The following is a 19,695-nucleotide window of genomic DNA, read 5'->3' on the forward strand; positions in this document are numbered from 1 at the left end:
TTGTCACCTGGTTAAACGTTAATGCATCATCATTATTTCACTGCACATTTGTTCAAACAAAAATTTAAATCCTTCATAAACTTGGCTACATGTTACTCGCTATGAAAAATAACGTTTGATCAGGAAAAGGTCTGCTTTGTCTGCTACAATTTTGCTGCTGCTGCTATAAATTTTAAATTCAATTCAATTAGAATTTTTAATTTTTTCGGCAATTCCGGTATGACTTTTCTATACATAAAACTATTTTATTCGTTATATATATCTGGAAAGCTCGTTTATTCTATTCCAACACTTTTATTTATTCGGCGGACATTCTCAATTGCACATTAGGGCAATAGAAATAATTTATAGACCTCTAGAAAGGCGATTAGGCGAAACGGTGGAACATCTCCTGCGGAAACATGATCTAGGACGACAGATGCCATCGGCGTCATCCTGCAGATAGTAATTACCGACTCTTGACGTGACTTCAACAGACGTCTGAGGATACGGTCGCGAGATGGTTATAAATCAGCGGGTTTCCAGTATCGTGTCAGGATTCGTTTATGCGTTTGTCGAATATCGAATTTTAAATTTGTTCCGAAACGTAACTGTTAGACATCTGGTAAATTTATCACAGATCACAGATATCAGTGTCATTATTATATATTCATATCAATACTATAATTCGTATCCATAACACATTGATAGCTTTACCTTTTTTGCCATATTTTGGTCTGAAATTTTAATAAGAAATGCTTGCTTGTTAGAAAGTTATTATATTAAAATATACTGACTAAATGTTTAGTAGGAAGTATATTCTTTAGAAAGTAACAGTTTATTTTGATCCGCAATTTCTGCAGATTGTTCCGGTAAATATAAAAAGTTTTAAGTGTTGAAAGGAAACAAAAATGTCCCATTGCAGTGCCTGAAGATTTCAATAGAAGGCAGTAGGTTGTAATGACAAACTGAAGCGAATCTATTGTAAGGTCTTATGAGAGCACAAAAAGCTTTGTTCATAGCATTTCAGATTAGATGACTCTAGACTCAGTCTAAAGGCAAATACTAACTGAAATCTAAATAGTAATTCTTTCGTGAGTTGATAGAAATACACTACATGCTATGGAAGACATGAATGATCCTTGGCTCCTAAGGAAGATTCCATACAAAATGCAGTGCCGTGTGATATTTATCAAGTGGCATTAGAAAGTGTTATTTTGAGAGTTTATATAACTAAGGCATACTTGTCTTGGTAATATATTTCTATTTTCAGTATTATTCCAGAAAAAAAGAAGAACAAATATTATTGAATAAAATTAACCTTGAGCTGCCTGTTGTTTGTCATCTCGAGGAGAGATATGAAATAAATATTCGGTATGTATACCATATAATTACATCTTGAGCATGTTTACCAAACTGGATAATAAATAACGCACAATTTGTATTTATTTCGGTAGAAAATAATATAGTAACATAATATTGTTACATGATTACCTTAATAACATAGAATATATTGTCGCTACACGATAAGTACGAATTTGATGATATGTATCCTGCTTTATTTGCTCGACCAAACTTAATTGGACGTTGGAGATAAGATTTCTCGTCGTCATCGTGTTCTAGAGAAACGTTAACCGCAAAATATAAGCTATTAGCCGACAACCATCCAATTAGTAACCTGATTACGATCACTTTGACCGACTTACCGAGGCAAATATTTGAAACTCCGTCTGGACTGGTGGAGTCCTAATTTCACTTGATGTGAGGTCTCGGTCGTGGTTAATAGTCTGTCTGATGAACTACCACAATAGCCTTGAGTGCAAGTTAAGCATATAATACCCGTATCAAATGAGAACGGCTTTCGAAGATTTATTATTTAATCGCTCCGTTCTACTCAGATACTGATGCAATTAACAAGCCATTCGAATTAGTAGACACCCCATAATATAATTACGTGCCAATAAAAGTTATCCACGAGTAGGGAATTAGAGAATTTATTTCAGTAATAAAATTTGTAACAATCAGAACTGTGAATTAATTTTAAAGGTATTTCACAAATATTGTTTTCAATGTTGTTATTATTTTAAACAAGTCTACTTTTACCAACTACGATTTATCTAAATTAGATCTACTCCATAATGTGCAAACACTAAATAGTGATCCACTGGAATCCATTCCAGAAGTCATCTAGTTTTACAAACATCAGTTATCATCATCTGCCTGTTTACATGGATTATTATTCCTTGTTGTCCGTTATACTGTTACCTAGATATATTGTTGCCTACAATAAAGCAAAGCAAAATTGTATTTTGGTTTATTGTAAAGAGGTTTATAGATTTTCAGAAAAATATTCTCTATGGCTAACTAGTTTTTTATTTCAAATTCCACATCGGAGAAATAAAAATATATCTAAGCTCATGTTCGATGTTCGATGATATATATATATATATATATATATATATATATATATATATATATATATATATATATATATATATATATATATATTTGTGACCATATGCTGAAATTACAGCGGTTTTATCATAACATGAGAATCCAATATCAGCCACAAGAAAACACAAAATCTACTCATGTGACATGCACCCTTTGTAGAAGAACTTGTCCCTCAGTAAAATGAGTGAAAATCAGCTTTGGCTTAAACTAAACCAAATGTATTGGCTGGTTTAGTTAACAAAGTTTTGCTGTATAAATCAATACTAAGGCCCATTTGGACCTAGGGTAGTGAACTGTGGGGTACTACTAACAAATCTAACATAGCTATCCTTCAGATGTTCCAAATAAGTGTTTCGAGTCATCGTCGATGCGCCATATTACGTCTCTAACTAATGGCGCAAACTCAGGGCGATATGTTAGAACCCAAAACGAGTATGATTTGAAGCACTAGTGCAAACTACTCTGAAAGACTGTTAGTGGATCGCAATACACTCGCCAAACAGTTAAATGTTCGCGATGATAGTAAAGTGCATAGGCTCAAACGCAAACTACCAAACGAATAATACTTTAGAATAAGTTAGAATAGTACCTAGAATAAGATTTAGATTGTCAGTTTGTACAACGGATCACTTAGTGAAGCGATCTTCTATAAGTCAGTAGAGTTATATTATTTAATGGAAATTATATAATAATGCTTATTGCCCACGGGCAGATTGTTGAAGTTCTAAGATGTTAATAAAAAAACAAGATGCTGTGACAAAATATTGATTTTGGGTATGCTGAAGCCGAAAATAACTGAATCCGTTTTGACATAGGATGACACATTTCTCGACAATTTGACATACCATGTTAAACGAGCTATTATATTAAAATTAAAGAGAATAAATTTGAAAAATATTTTCTTGTACATTTTCGCTTCTGAGATAACTCTCGAATACATCTGTGAAGTGTCCAACAATAGTCTGGTATTATTGAGACTCCATTTTCCTTTGTATTTTTTCTCAGCCCCTTTTAGGCTCGTTAGACAACCTAATGCTAGTATGCCAAAAGAATGTTAAAGGCAGCATTCTTTTGACGATCTGATTATAGTTAGGGTCTTTATGGTTGCTTAAAAATATCCATATGAACTCATGGTCTTGATGAATTATGGTTCAGTCATAAATACTCGAATGTCTGGTCTGAAGAAAACACCTTTCCTCACATTTGCTTCTGAGAGGTCTGGAGATCTTAAAACTGTGTATTTGAAACAAACTTTGGGAAGTGATTTTTTAAAATGCTTCACCACTCCAAACATTATGGGCAGCGGTGCTAAAAGATAAGGCAGTCATAAGCACTCGAATGTCTGGTCTGAGGAAAACAGCTGTGCTTCTGAGGTGTCTGGAAACATTAAAGTTATGAATCTCAATGAATCTTTGGGAAGTGATTTTTTAAATTCAATCCCAAATTTATGAGCAGCGGTGATAAAAGATATTGTGGTGGTGATATTTCCTGATGACGTTCTTTTCATCAACTTTAGGCTCCCTCGGCGGTCAACTCTTCTTGGTCCATTAAATTTCTTTTATCCCATAGACACACAAATTAAGAAAATTCGATCTTAAAATCATCGATCAAATCTTCAATATTGGTGCAATAAACAAATTTGTCTTTTTCGGCAGAGTAGGTGTGTGAACTCTTTCTCAAGATACCTAAACCAGGAGGAAGGGCTACCAGAAGGAAATTTTGGCTTTTCAGCCTTAAGCCAAGAGAAAAGAGGAAAGGAAAATTCATGTATTTTAGTAAAACATTCAGCTGAGTGAAAACAATATCGGACGTATCATCTTCTAATTCAGAACTACACACGTCCTCGGTTTCTGGTACGACACAATCTTCGTCAGGACTCAGTATTGAACGCCTAGAAAAAGATCGAAAATCGGAAAATGGCTAAAATATGAAGTGTGGAAAGCCAGTGGTGAAAAGTGGATTTATTATAATTTATTATAAGATTCCTAAGCGCAGAAAGTTATAGCCTAAAGCCATCAGCATTAACCATGGCGTTCTAAAACCAAATTAAAAGAAAACACCAAAACTTGTTATTGATTGTTGCCTATTAAAGTTAAAGCGCGTGACTGTGCATTCAAAGATGGAGAAATGATCCTAATATTTAAACATTTATCTTAGAATCGGAAAAGAATTTTTGAAAACAATCAAATGGAACCGACCTTAACATATCTTTCGTATTTTCCTGATGTTGCGCCGTTCAACTAACATACTGCCTGCTTTCGACCAATGGCCTGCCTGTCGGGAAAGGTGTGAAATTTATTTCTTGTTCGGAAAATGGAACTATTAACTAGCAATAGGTAATATTTTCAATAATATAATTTTTTATCAATTTCATTTTAACTCATTTTATCAAAAAGAAACAGTACGAATTTGTTAACATACCAATAAAAAATTGGTAGTAAATCAAATAATGGTACTAATAGGAATAAGTGATAATCACATGAATTAATATCGGGAAGGTAATCGTGATAATATAGAGTTTTGTAGAGGCGTTTCTATGCCTATATAGAAAATAATTTAATCTCACATTTATTTTATTAAGTTCGATCAGCAATCAATATCCATATGACAGTTTAATTTGATTTATCTTACAAGTTCCAGGTCCCGAATATTTTCAGTTGAAAACAAATCCAACTGTTTCAAAACCTAAAGAATGAAAAAGCCAATATTTTTTAAAAATACCAAAGGTGTTACAAGTTTAAAAGTTCCAAGTTCGGGTTTTAAATATACGTATGCCATTGTTGGTAAATATAATGGTCCATATAAGAGAAATACCAAAAGAAATTACCTCAGTCACACCATTAACCAGGCTGAGTAAGATCGGATGTTTTCGGGGATGGTTTCTTAGTCATTTTCAAGTTGGTAGGCTTAATTAAGATGACCGCGATTCAGAGCCTATGTTAGACGTTAGGTCCGGTACAAATAGGCCTTAATTGGTAAGAAAATGGGCCTAAAATATCACAAACAAACAAAAACGATGCATACTAGAAAATATTGCCTAAAATATAAATTAAATAAAAAAATGTGACACCATAACATTTTAAGTTGTTTCTCAATTAAATATTATCAGTCTGTGCTAGCTATAAGCCAACACGAAAAGTTTAATCAAAATTATCAGAAAATTGCTACATTGTACTGATATTGTAAACTGGCTATATCAAATTAGTTGTTAAAACGTAGAATTCGAACGCAGGAATGTAAACTGTCTTGGCTTGTAAGGCATGTTCAGTTAATCGAATTTTCATGGGTAAAATAGATTATTGTCACATCTTCGGACATTTGAAGGTCTGAGAACGTGATTAAACTTCGTATGACAAAGCCGAAATAATTTATAATACTCTTAACTAGTTCCAAACTAGTAGGAAATTCTGATGTGTCTTATCAAATATATGAAAATGTCTTTACGAATGCAAAACAACAACAAGAACTAGAAACTAAGGAGACACGGAGAATTATATAACATAAATTACCACCATTAACATAACAACATGTTACAAAAATGTAATGAAATTATTAGATGTTGTAAAATGTATATTTTACGAGTTACATTGTAGCAAAAAAGTATTTGGTTGAAATTGAAAAAAAAAATGAAACCTTTGCTAGTGAAGCTAGCTATAGCTGGAAGTGGATAAGTTAGTCGAAGATAAAATAAAATCTATGAATAGATCCATTCTTACCCTAGTTTAAGATCCAACCCACAGGTAATGTGCACTTGATCGAAATAAATGATGGTCGAATGTAACACATATGGACTTTTTTGATATGATATTTGAGTGTTTTCAAATAGTTTTTCACCGGCTTTGAAACACCTGAACGTCATTTTCATGTTGAAAAATAATTTGATCGTACTTTTAATAGTATTTACATAGTTCTTTCGTCTTAGTACTTAGTTTATTACCTTTCGTTTTGGAACAATGCTTTAATTAGTCAATTTTTTACTTCTTTACTTGCCTATAATTTTTAGTTATTTTTTGTGATTGTCTGTTGATAATTCTTATATTGAAAATAATACGTTTGCTTCGCTAAAGTATTCATTTCTATTTATAATTAAGAACTGGGTGATTAATTATTATTCTTTTAGTAGTATAGGAATTGTAAGATAAGTACTACATAACATAAAGTTGCAGTATATGCCCCATCTTTTCTGAAACATTACTAAATAACAATTCAAACAATTAAACCATTGACAATATATAATTATAAACTCACCAAATTCAAAAGCTATAATATATCTCCCATTAGTTTTAGTACTAGTCATTAGGTGCAAACACTTTATACTTGGGGCAGCACGCTGTCATGAAAGAGGATGCCTTTTATTACTCGTCATTGATGATTTTGTTTTCAGCAATATGCCAACAATACGCAATAGTAAAAATGCTCTTCAGACATCCATGAGCCATGAATATTCCTTTTGGGGGTAAATATGTTGGAGATCATTCACCTCTAACCCATAATTTGTTGTACTACTCTTCTTTTTTCCTGGCAAATAATAAAACCGCAATGTGGAAACAAATCGAAATGACATTTACAACAAATTCGTGTAATAGTCATTTTCCTTCCTTTTATTTTACCCATCTCTTGTGAACTGTAAATAATTTAAGAATTTAATCTCAGATGTCCCATAAGTCTTTGACATTGATAACAAATTAATCATTTTTAAATCGCTAAAACCAAAATCGACAGTTGGAATATGACGTGGTAGTATCGCTAGTTTCAATAGGTGTTGGATAAGCAGCAGATTTCCTCAAATCGTTGGTGAGAAGTAATGAATTTTGAATATATAATTTTGAGTGTTCAACAGTTATCATAATACTAAATAGAAAACTGAAATTTTATATAGAAAAATATTGATAATTTACATTTTCAATAATACCGCGGATACAAATATATGGAAATGCCTGATAAACGCCAACAAATGTAATAATTATATTGTCTTAAATCATTAAATATAAAACATATTGTGATGTGCACTTCTGTATCTAAATAATTATAAATAACAGCAATGTGAATATACGTAAACTCATGTGAAACGTTTTGTTTTCCTTTTTCATGTATATCATTTTGTTGACTATCTTGTAATACATACATATTCCTTATTGTTTGTTTGTGCTTTTCATTTTCTTGTACCGAATTGAACTAATTAAACCTGAATACGTAGCAAAATGATTTATACTTAAAGTACCATCCTATATAACATGGGTTTATAATGCACACTTTTAATAAGCTTGTTGACTTGTTAGAGGCGAATTGAAATTCTCCAATTTACTTTCGATTAGCAGGTTTACGACTAGAACTATAAAATTCAATTAACACATAATCTAATTTTAGGCGCATTCGGCTAAATTTTATGTTCATTCCCGACTACAGCAAGGGTATTACTTAGAACATGTACAGTTTATTAAAATTTCATAGAGCTACCTTCTGTTTTTGATCGTATCTAGCTTAATAACTCTCTTTTATTGGTATCGTAAATGAAGCACATAATGAGAATTGATGTTTTTTTTATTAGCTAATGCTAAATATTATAATAATATTTTAACAATAATCTATATTATTTACTATTCATTTAAAATTACTTGTTTAAATGCTTAACATTATTAACTATACATTAACTCTATTTAGTAACTTGGATTAGACAAATTCAATATGACAAATTTGATACCGTAATCAAAAAATTCAGACACCCATTATGAATTCCCTTCACCAGTAAAATCTGCTAGTAGGGAGTGTTTTTTAATTGAGTGTGTCGTTTGTCTCCATTTATTTCTCTCAAGATGCCAGAATTATTGGCTAATAGTTTTTGTTTTTTAATCATGTTAGTGCAGCTCCGCACCAAACTTATAATGGAAATCAATATTCAAAATATAATTATAATCCGATCAATCTATATCCCCTCTATTCGTCTGATTTCGCTCTGTCGCATATTAGACAATTTCCGATATTAAAATATTTGTTTTAAATATATCGTTTTAAGTCAGTAGACGGATTGAATAAGAGTAAAGTTTTAATCCAACAAATGTTCCTCAGATTTTAATTAATTAATTTAATTATTTGATCTGATATAGGATTGAGCAATAATAATAGTCAGAAATACAGTATTATAAATATATAATATGGAAATAATATAGTACAGACAAGAAACATGCTAATGATTATTAATATTTTTACCTTCATAAATTAAGCTAGAGTAAAAAATATTAAAATACAATATCGTAATCAATACGATACTCACAATAACAAATAATTACACAAGAAAAAATGGGCTCTAAGTTCTAATGTGTTATATTTGTGTTGATTGGCTTGATTGTATAGGATAATCCTGTAACTACACTAGTCAGTAGTCTTTAAAATTTTACATTTTACTTTTTATCTAATAATGCTTCATCCTGATTGTTGTGGCGAATATCAAGCAAACAAACACAACTTCTAGATTTTATATTTGTAACACTTTATGATAAAGACAATCAAATATTGATTGAAACAAATTAATCTTCCCTTTTTACAACCTCAGGGATTATCTGAACTGGTCCTATGACTTAACGTGGCTTCCGAACCACAGTCTTCAGCATTTGGGCCACCGAATGTCAAGTGACTGCTTTTACCGGTCTTTATGCGGTCTTACTCACCCGCCTGGCTTGGATTGATTTTATTTGATAGATTTTATTCTTTTACCCAAAGGAGAGTCGCAATGAGAAACAATAGCAAACTTAAATTTGAAATCATGCCCCAACGGGATTCAAGATTGTCGCAGCCGTAGGACCATAATTTCGTATTAAATACTGCGGCTACCCAGCCGGCCAAATATTGATTTCGATCGACACAGTTCAGGAATAATTAGTAAATGAGACAAGTTCAAAGATTCCCTAAGTGCTACAAATGTTTAAATTAAATAAAACTGATTATTGTTTTTTTTGTTCTAGACTATAACCAGGCAGTGGAATGCATGACACATACCTGGTCGCGGATATTTGCTCTGATGTGACAAGTTGGACCGAATTATGTGGGACTGCCTCTGGCCTTGCCAACACATTAAATCGAAACCGACGAACAGTTTACCCTTGCGGATCGCTACTGCTACTGCATTAAATTTGGGGATATGGCATCTGCTAATCGGGCAGCCGTTATTGGGTACGAGTATCCGGCGACTCTACTGATTCGACCAAATTCATGACTGCAGCGACAGATGAGGTCGGTTTAGCCAGGAAAAGGGGGAAGTTAGCGGTGACACGGTGCTAAGCTTCCAGCATGTCGACCAGCTCGCGAACAAGCGCCTTTTCAGAAAAATTTGAGCTGAGTTGTTATTTGTGGAATAATTGATATATGAAGTGCTTGATCCCAGGAGTGTCACTTTCCTAATGAAGTTTATTATTTCTGACAAACCACGGAACGTTTAAGATTCTCCTGAGGAGCTTATTTTGGAAAACTTGAAGCCGTTTCACCTGGTTGGGTGTAACAAACTTGAAGTAGACAGTAGAGCCGTAGAGGAGTACGGATCGAATTAACATCTTATAAAATAAGCACTTGATGGAGATGGGAAGCATGTTAGAAGGGCAGATCAGAGAATATGGCAGGTCTGCTATCCCCGAAACTTTCTGGATTGCTTTCTGGATTTGGGAATGCCAACCGAACCGTCGGTCGAACTAGAGACCTAGGTACGTGACTTTATCCAGCCATGGAATTATTGCGATGTCGATCTTAAGTTGCCAGACGCGCAGTGTGTAATGCTTCTTACGGAAAATGATGGCCTGGGTTTTCAGGGGGTTGATTTGCAACCTTCAGAATGTGAACCAGCGTCGATTTTCTTTCGACTGGATATTGTTTTCCTGATCTTGACCTAGAAAGATCTGTCCGATAGGTAGGACTTGATGAGAACTGTTAGGTCTTGATGTACGGTAAGGAATGATGTTTTCCTTTGTGAATGAGTTGAGAGCGTAGAGTTTGCCCCCTCGGCAAGCTTCGAAATGGCAATGAGAAGGCTGATGGGCCTGTAGTCAGATGGAGATGATTTTGCTCCTTTCTTGGGAATAACCGCTATAAATGCGTGTCTTCAAGACGCCGGGTTGCAGCCTCATGATGGAATTAATGATGGTTGGCAGTTCCGCGAGCGGCTTATGCGGAAGCTTTTTCAATAGGGTAATCGATAGTCCGTCGAAACCTGCAGATTTGTTGGTTTGAAGTTTGCCGATCATAGGCCGTTGAGACTTTGAAGACATGAAATGGTTGAGAAGAAAGGCTGGGATGACGACTCCTTTAATGCAGTTGGATTCGTTGATGACAGTGTCGTTATCTTTAGGTTTGGTGTCTTTTGCGGGAGAGAGGAATTTCATCTGGGCCTCTTAGGTCTGTGCGAGAAGCTCAATATTTTCTTGGTCAGTGACTGCGAAAGTTCCTATAACCGCTAACTTAGGGAAGAGGGCATGACATTGTGCGTCTTCCCCACAAGGCATTTGGAGACACGCCAAAAAGAAGGGTCCAGTCTTTGGTCCACGAGAAATGAGTTCAATTTCATCGCTCGTCAATTCGAGACGGCCTCCCTTACCTCCTTGCATGCTCTGTTATCCTCTCTTTTGTCTGCAGCATCAAGGGTTAATCTAACTAATCTGCATCGACCATTATTGATGCGAATTTCACGTTTAAGAGAAGCAGGAAAGTTGTTCATCCACGGTTGGGGTTGTGATGAAATTTGGACTATGGCCGATTTGTGAGCAGACTGAATATCACGAGTTAGCTTGAGTACGGCTTCCTCGAATTATTCTGGAGTGGAATATCATTATTAATGATATATGACGATCAACTATGTTCATCATGTGTTTGATTTTGTAGATCATCAATGTCTTCGAAATTTATACTGTGACCAATATCGATTCAATTTAGACTAACTGGGCCGTATGTCCATATATTATACATCGTTAATGTTCTTTTGTCCATTTACTTATATTCTTCCAGTTTCTTCCATGTAGCCCTTCCCACATTTACAGGGTACACTTTTGCTATACACACTTTTACCTTCCTGTGATGTTTTATCCTGTGATGTTTTATGAAGATCTTGATGTTGAATTTCCTTGCTAATAAAGCCTATTCTTCCTTGAATCAACGAGATGATTAATAGGAAACTTCTTGGAAAACTAAATTTTTTTTTAGTCTTATCGTATTCTGTATTCCTTTTAATCTGATAATGTGGTTATTCAATTCCTTGGTTACTATATGTGATTTTAATCTGGAAGCCAATAGTTTAAAAATTATAATTATTATTTTTTAAAAAGTACAAAACAATGGAAAATTCGGAAATTTCTACTATTCATTTTATATATAAAATTAACTGATTAGAAAAGATTAGTAAGAAGTAATAATATTGCTTATTAAGTAATGATACTGCTTACAGCAAAAGTTAATGCTTGTTATAACTCCGTATTCTTTATAATTGTAGGGTTAATATATTTTGGTTTCCAAATCTTATATATAAAAATGAATCGCAAAATATGTTCCTAAGCGCATAACTCAACAACGCCTGGACCAATTTGGCCAAATCTTTTTTTAAAATGTTCGTTGAAGTTCAGGGATGGTTTTTACGGCGAGAAAAATTAGAATTATTGCTGGAAAAACCCTAAAAATAGCCCTTTTTGTTTGAATTTGTTTCGTGTATCAGTTGACAATTCATCTGTCATCTGTCAAAAGTCATCTGTAACAGACAACTTTTTTTTTTTAAATTTGATATGACTTGAATTCAAATCCTTTTAATCCGTACGAATTGTTTTATTTATTTAAAATTTTTTATTTGTTTAAAATTTAATTCAAATTTTAAATAAATAAAACAATTCGTACGGCTTAAAAGGATTTGAGTTCAAGTCATATCAAATTTAAAAAAAAAAGTTGTCTGTTACAGATGACTTTTGACAGATGACAGATGAATTGTCAAGTGATACACGAAGCAAATTCGTATATCGTGTTTTGTGCAGAGTGTTTAGTTAGTTAGTGTTTGTTTAGTTCGTGATTAGTGAAAAAATAATTTATATTTGATATGCCTCCTATAAGACGAAGCAATTTAGGTAGAAGAACCAGAAATGCTATAAACCAAGCTAATTACCGATCTAATCGTACTGCACAAGAACGTGACGACGGAAATGAACGTGAAAGAATTCGGATATCACAAACGCGTGAAGCGCGAGCGCGACATTCAACTAATAATCGCGCAAGTTTGAATCCAGCTGCTTTCAGTTACGATGTGTCAATTGACTACAGTAACTACCAATGTGTTGTTATTGGTTCTATGAACTTGGTTTGCTCACACTGTAAGGCATTAAAATACAAAAACGAAGCCAATGGATTGTGTTGCGCAAATGGTAAAGTGAAATTGATACCATTGGATCCACCACCAGAACCATTGTACTCATTGGTTTCAGGAATAGGAACAGATTCTATACACTTTTTGACACATATTCAACAATATAACAATTGCTTTCAAATGACTTCATTTGGGGCAACAAATGCAGTTCGGGAAAATTTTATGCCAACTTTCAAGGTATGTATTATAGCAGTTACTCATAATTATTTTAGCGAACAAAATTTTCTGTCACCAAAGTTAAGATGTGTTACTAATCTTCAATTTCTTAATCATTACGAAATATATCACTTAGTCATCATATTATATGGTGATTCAGTTTCAGTGACACTTTTATTATATTTTATATTTGATAGATATTAGTTAAAACTAAATATATACTTTTTAAGATCAAATATTATTTAAGTTTGATCATTGACAATCCATTAATTTATACCACACCATAATATTTTTTTTATTTACAGATACAAGGGCAAATATATCACAGAGCAGGTTCACTGTTACCAGTGTCAGATAGCGACAACAAATTCCTGCAAATTTATTTTATGGGCAATTCACCACAAGAAATTGATCTGCGTTGTGCACATAACAATTTAGTAAAAAGGTCTATTGTAGAACAATTACAAACTTTATTTCATCAACACAATCAATTGATTATATTGTTTAAAACTGCCCTGGATCTGATGCCATCCGATAATCACAAAATTGTAATCAGAGCTGATAAAACACCTGCAGGTCAACATACAAGACGTTTTAATGCACCAACTATTGATGAAGTTGCTATCGTTGTAGTTGGAGAAAACTTGGAATCCCGTGATATTTTTTACATCGTCGGAATTTTCAATTACAACCTATAAAGGAAACACACCGCTCATATGATGCACTGCAATATCCCATTATATTTTGGCAAGGTGAAGATGGCTACGATTTATCAATAAAAATGATAAATCCCATTACAGGTAACTAAAATATTAGTTTAGCTATGGCGATAATATCTCAGTCACTATATTATGTATTTTAATTTTATATTTGAATGTTATTAAAACAAAATCTGTTTACAGGTTCTGAAACCAACAAAAAAGTCAGTTCAATGAACTATTATTCATACCGCCTAATGATTCGGGAAAATGCAGATAATCACATATTGAAATGTCGGCGATTATATCACAAATATGTTGATGACATGTATGTTAAAATTGAAACGGAGAGATTAACATTCATCAGGTTGAATCAAACCAAACTCCGATCTGAAGAGTATATTCACCTTCGAGATGCGATTAATACTGATGGAAATGCACAGAATGTCGGTTGGATGACTATTCTTCCAGCAACATACATCGGAAGCCCTCGGCATATGCACGAATATGCTCAAGATGCCATGTCATATGTTCGTCATTATGGTACAGCAGATTTGTTCATCACATTTACATGCAATCCGCAATGGATACAAATTAAGCAGGAGTTATTACCTGGGAAATCATCCATTGATCGTCATGATATTACAGCCAGAGTCTTTAGACAAAAGTTGAAATCTTTAATGAATTTCATCGTAAAACATAATGTGTTTGGTGAGACACGCTGCTGGATGTATTCTGTGGAGTGGCAGAAACGAGGATTGCCACATGCACACATTTTGGTTTGGTTGGTTGAAAAGATAAGGCCAAATGAAGTTGATGCAGTGATATCAGCTGAAATCCCTAATGTACAAGTAGATCCTGGATTGCATGAGGTAGTTATCAAAAACATGATACATGGTCCCTGTGGAACTCTTAATCAAAATTCACCGTGTATGATGGATGGTAAATGTTCAAAACGATATCCACGGACATTAATATCGGAAACAATTACTGGTAATGACGGTTATCCATTGTATCGTCGCAGATCGACAGCAGACAATGGAAAATCAACAATTGTCAAATTAAATCAACAAGATATTGAAATAGATAATCGTTGGATTGTTCCATATTCACCCATTTTATCAAAGACATTCAAAGCACACATCAACGTTGAATCTTGCCATTCAGTGAAATCGATTAAATACATTTGCAAATATGTAACCAAAGGGAGTGATATGGCTGTGATTGGAATTGGTGCAGAGAATTCTAATGATGAAGTTACCCAATACCAAATGGGCCGCTATGTCAGTAGTAATGAAGCAGTTTGGCGAATATTTTCTTTTCCTATTCATGAGAGACACCCTTCTGTTGTTCACTTAGCTGTGCATTTAGAAAATGGACAAAGAGTGTATTTTACAGCACAGAACGCAGTACAAAGAGCTGCTCAGCCACCATCTACTACATTAACCAGTTTTTTTGAGACATGCCAAAACGATGATTTCGCACAAACATTGCTATATTCTGAAATGCCAAAATATTATACCTGGAATCAATCCTCAAGGAGATTTATACGACGGAAACAAGGAAAACCAGTTCCAGGATATACAGATGTATATTCCACCGATGCGATTGGCCGGATTTATTCAGTACATCCAAGCAATGATGAATGTTTTTATTTACGACTGCTATTAGTCAATGTACGTGGCCCAACATCATTCCAACAGTTACGAACTGTTGATGGTGAATTGTGTGGATCCTACAGAGAAGCCTGTCAACGTTTGCAATTGCTTGAAAATGACGCTCATTGGGATCAAACTCTCAATGATGCTGTAATATCATCACACACTCATCAAATACGAACATTGTTTTCTATAATCATATCTACATGCTTCCCATCAAACCCAATTGATTTGTGGATGAAGTACAAAGATTATATGTGTGATGATATTTTGTATCAAATACGGAATAGAATGGGAAATCCAAATATACAAATCAGTGAAGAAATTTACAATGAAGCATTGATTTCAATTGAGGACATGTGCTTGATAATGTCAAACAAACTATTAATTCAATTAGGCCTGACCGCGCCCAATCGTCCAATGCATGACGCTTTTAACCAAGAGTTGCATCGAGAAAGACTGTATGATCTCAACGCTTTGAAAGAATAAATTCAAACAAATCTTCCACTGTTAAATGAACAACAGAAGTATGTATTTGAAACTCTTATGAAAGTAACAAATGATGAAACTGGAGGGATTTATTTCTTAGATGCACCTGGTGGTACAGGAAAAACTTTTTTTATTTCATTAATATTAGCAACAATTCGCTCACAAAATAAAATTGCACTTGCACTCGCTTCGTCGGGAATCGCAGCAACTTTGCTTGAAGGTGGTCGAACAGCCCATTCAGCACTAAAATTGCCATTAAATATGCAAAGCAATGAAACTCCAACCTGCAACGTTTCGAAGAACTCTGCAATGGCAAAGGTTTTGCAGCAATGTAAATTGATTGTTTGGGATGAATGCACGATGGCACATAAAAAATCTTTGGAGGCTTTAGACAGAACCTTAAAAGATCTACGTAGCAATAATAACCGATTTGGTGGTGCAATGATTTTATTAGCAGGAGATTTTCGTCAAACATTGCCAGTGATTCCACGATCAACGCCAGCTGATGAACTCAATGCATGTCTAAAGTCCTCCAATTTGTGGAAACATGTTAAAGTACTTCATTTAAGCAAGAATATGCGTGTCGAGTTGCAAAATGACCAATCTGGAAACATATTCTCTAAACAACTCATTGACATTGGTAATGGCAAATTTCCTATAGACATGTTGACGGCTTGCTTTTGCTATGACTATAAACAAGTCCCAGGGGCAATCATTAAGTGTTTGTGGTATTAATCTAGAAAACCCATGTTTCTCACATGGTCAATTGTATGTTGCCTGTTCCCGTGTTGGAAAACCATCAGATTTGTTTATCTATGCGCCAGGTAATCAAACAAAAAACATCGTATACCACAAAGCAATATAATGATAATAATAATAATAATTATGATTCACATGATTAACAATAAAGCGATTACTTACTTTTCAATCCTTATATATGTTTTATTTAATTATTTTTTATTCACAACGCCCTATCACCAGGGTGATGGTTCTGTTCAGGAGAATTTTTTAAAATACGTAGGCACAAAAACTGCCACATTACAAATCTTTTTGACAGGACGAAGTCTGTCGGGTCAGCTAGTTAAAAATAAATTAATTGCAAAATATATTACTTTATGATTCCTGGGCAGCTTGGTTATTTATTAACATAGTATATTATAGTTAAATTAGAGAAAAAACTGTAAATTAGTTGATAAATATAAACGAAAAATGTTATTTATACATGCATAATAAATGCGTGATATAACATAACTAGAATCTAACTAAATTGTATATTAATAAAATGATGGTATTACTGAATATAACAATAACTTATAATTTGCCCTGCTTAGTTGGGGCAGTGGCTAAGGCGACATTCCATCCGATGGTATATAGCCGATCCAGTTCCACTAAACAATAGTTGTTAAAAAATGGAATTCAAAATAAAGTTAAACAAGCAATAAATGCGTCATCAGTAATACTATTACATTGAATGCGGGAGATTTACTTCAAATTAATCGGAAACATACACAAAGTTCCCGATAAATCCCCAAAAATGTTGACACAACCTTGGAACTTCCGCAAAACAGTCTTTGTAGAATTAAAACTGGCTCCCGTCTTGTACAATAAGAGCCGCCCCCTTCAAAACTCTGCCGATTTCAAACTTCTCCCCGTATCTTTTGTTTATTTGTTTTGGCTAAGAGCCAGACCGTTCGTCGCGATTTGCAGACAGATAACGTCAAAGACGAATTGGTTGATAACGGTCTGCAAAAGCGGATCAAGGGTTTCACGGAAAGCCTAACGGCCCAACAAATCAACCGCAAAATCGCGCTATTCCTTGCCTTGACTCTTCTCGTCCCAGTGTTTCGGTTTTACTTAATTTGATTGCCTTTGTTTGAAACCGTACGGCGGCCGTCTTTAATATATCGTTACATCCTAGATCATTTTTTTCGTACGTTTTTGTCGAAATATTTGTTTAAATGTGATACCGAAATAAAAGAAATACCAATTTTTTTAATAAAATTAAAGTAACTCTATTTAATCCGTATATAGTCCGTCCAGTAACATAGCCAATGTACGTTACGAAGGCCGTTGAATGTATTGTCAAATTGAGTTTGTAAAAACGTAAAATTAGTTTTAAACCCGGAGCCGCTTTTTCCTTCTCATTTTCGTAGTGGTCGAAAGCGTTGTCACATGTCTGCAAAATTATTCAAAACATTAATGATAACAATCAGAGGTTATAAACAGGAAAACGTTCATTTGGCGATTGTTTTGATAAACTTCTAAATATTGTTTAAAATTTGTAATGCAGCGACCTTCAGCCATGTCGAATTTTTTATTTAAAATAGTGGCCTACAAAAAACTCAAAAAAAATTATCCCAGATGTTGAACAAAACCGGGCACTTTGTATTATCCAAGCACTGGTCACCGTTCAAACCGGCCACCATCGGTTGCCCAAGCGTCACATCAGGTATTACTGCCCCGCTGCACTCTTTATCACTTTGTATTTTCTATATTTTTATAACTTCAACAAATAATGATCATATCATGTAACCATCACAGTGTTATTTCATCTTAGCTCTATTCACCGATCCAAATTATGCCTACAGTTGTAACCCCGAAGTGATCTTTAGCAAAATGGGAGTTGGTCTCGCGAATGGAGGTTTCGTGCAACATGGCTCATTCCAAGCGACCGTGATATTTTTTTTCCTTGAACAGTTATATTCTTATAATATTATGTTCCTAATTAAATTCAGTTTTGGGTACTGGAAAAAAAATTCATAAAATTAATTTCATTTTTCCACTTCATTTTTAAATCAGATTTTTTTCGCCAATCTTCTGAAATACTAGAGGTTATAGTATCTAATTTTCACATACTTTTAACCTTCCTCACCTTCTTCCTTCTGATTTTGAAAACTTCGACTAAACGCTTCTCTCAGTGCTATGTTTAAAACAGACTGTCTTCCTTTACTCGCAGTCTCACTCTTATCGGCAAATATTTTTATTCGAAAGGATTTCGTGAAATACCGTCGTTAATTATTTTCCTCGAATACCGTAACATATGTGGCTATGGATTAGTTCGAAAACAACCTCAGAAACTAGGTACGGATTGCAGTCACCATTGACTCGTCATGTCTTCGCCGAGGTACTAGAATTGCCAACGTCTCGCCATCGAAGGTAATGAGGTACTGCGTCATCGAAACATCGAACATCATAGCGTAGTTACAGAGTGCTGTTCGACAAGTACTTTATTTTCAACGTCGTCCATAGATTACATTCAATTACCAGAACAACGATGAAGCACCAGTATGTAGGAAAGAAAGATATCGATACCCGTATCAGCATCCGAAAATTTTCGCACAGGTTAATATATTCCGATTCATTGCTATTTTGCATTTACATTACCTTATTTACATCACTTTTTCTCTCATAACACTCTCTTAAAGCTCTTTGTACTAGGTATATGTAATTATTTTGACATCTCATTTTATTATTTTGAATATTTTGTACTAGTATTATTATATAATCTTTTTGTGTCTGGTTTTCTTTGTTGTTAATAATTCTATATAAAATCCATATAGAGGATTATTTTAGCGACTTTGAGGCATGTCGAATTTTACATCTTAGAATGGCGGCTTAGAAAAAACCTAGCAAATATTATTCCATATACAAGACATATACGATTACGAAGACCTGGCAACCCTGAGGCGTTGATCTCGGATATAATTGAAAGGTACTTTGTAACATTCAGACACTAGCCACCATTCCGTTCAAACGTGTCGCCATCGCGTCACTTCAGATAACTTAGCGCAGCCCCCTTTTCCTCCATTTTATTTTCTATATTTGTATAACATTAATAAATAACGATCACATAATGTAATCACGACTGTTTTATTTTGTC

At 34.1% G+C, this 19,695-nt stretch overlaps 2 protein-coding genes across 3 annotated transcripts in view; one reads left to right on the top strand and one right to left on the bottom strand.

Moving 5' to 3' along the window:
* The window catches only part of LOC143192947 (neuroligin-4, Y-linked), an 808,161-nt gene that overhangs the window by 24,292 nt on the left and 764,174 nt on the right, over positions 1-19,695 (bottom strand). The window lies entirely within an intron of this gene.
* On the top strand, positions 12,745-16,864 carry LOC143192948 (uncharacterized). 2 transcript variants are annotated; one of them, XM_076398804.1, is made up of 4 exons: positions 12,745-12,812; positions 12,873-12,991; positions 13,276-13,770; positions 13,873-16,864. In XM_076398804.1, exons 3-4 carry the CDS (start codon positions 13,752-13,754, stop codon positions 15,813-15,815), a joined length of 1,962 nt encoding a protein of 653 aa, XP_076254919.1. In that variant the 5' UTR covers positions 12,745-12,812; positions 12,873-12,991; positions 13,276-13,751; the 3' UTR covers positions 15,816-16,864. The 2 variants fall into 2 exon arrangements, with proteins under 2 accessions (XP_076254919.1, XP_076254920.1); XM_076398805.1 differs by lacking the exon at positions 12,745-12,812 and having other exon boundaries at positions 12,861-12,991.

Source organism: Rhynchophorus ferrugineus, unplaced genomic scaffold, assembly GCF_030347505.1.
Source record: "Rhynchophorus ferrugineus isolate W39M unplaced genomic scaffold, kcgeb_rfMv2 rfM3, whole genome shotgun sequence".
Classification (NCBI taxonomy): domain Eukaryota; kingdom Metazoa; phylum Arthropoda; class Insecta; order Coleoptera; family Curculionidae; genus Rhynchophorus; species Rhynchophorus ferrugineus.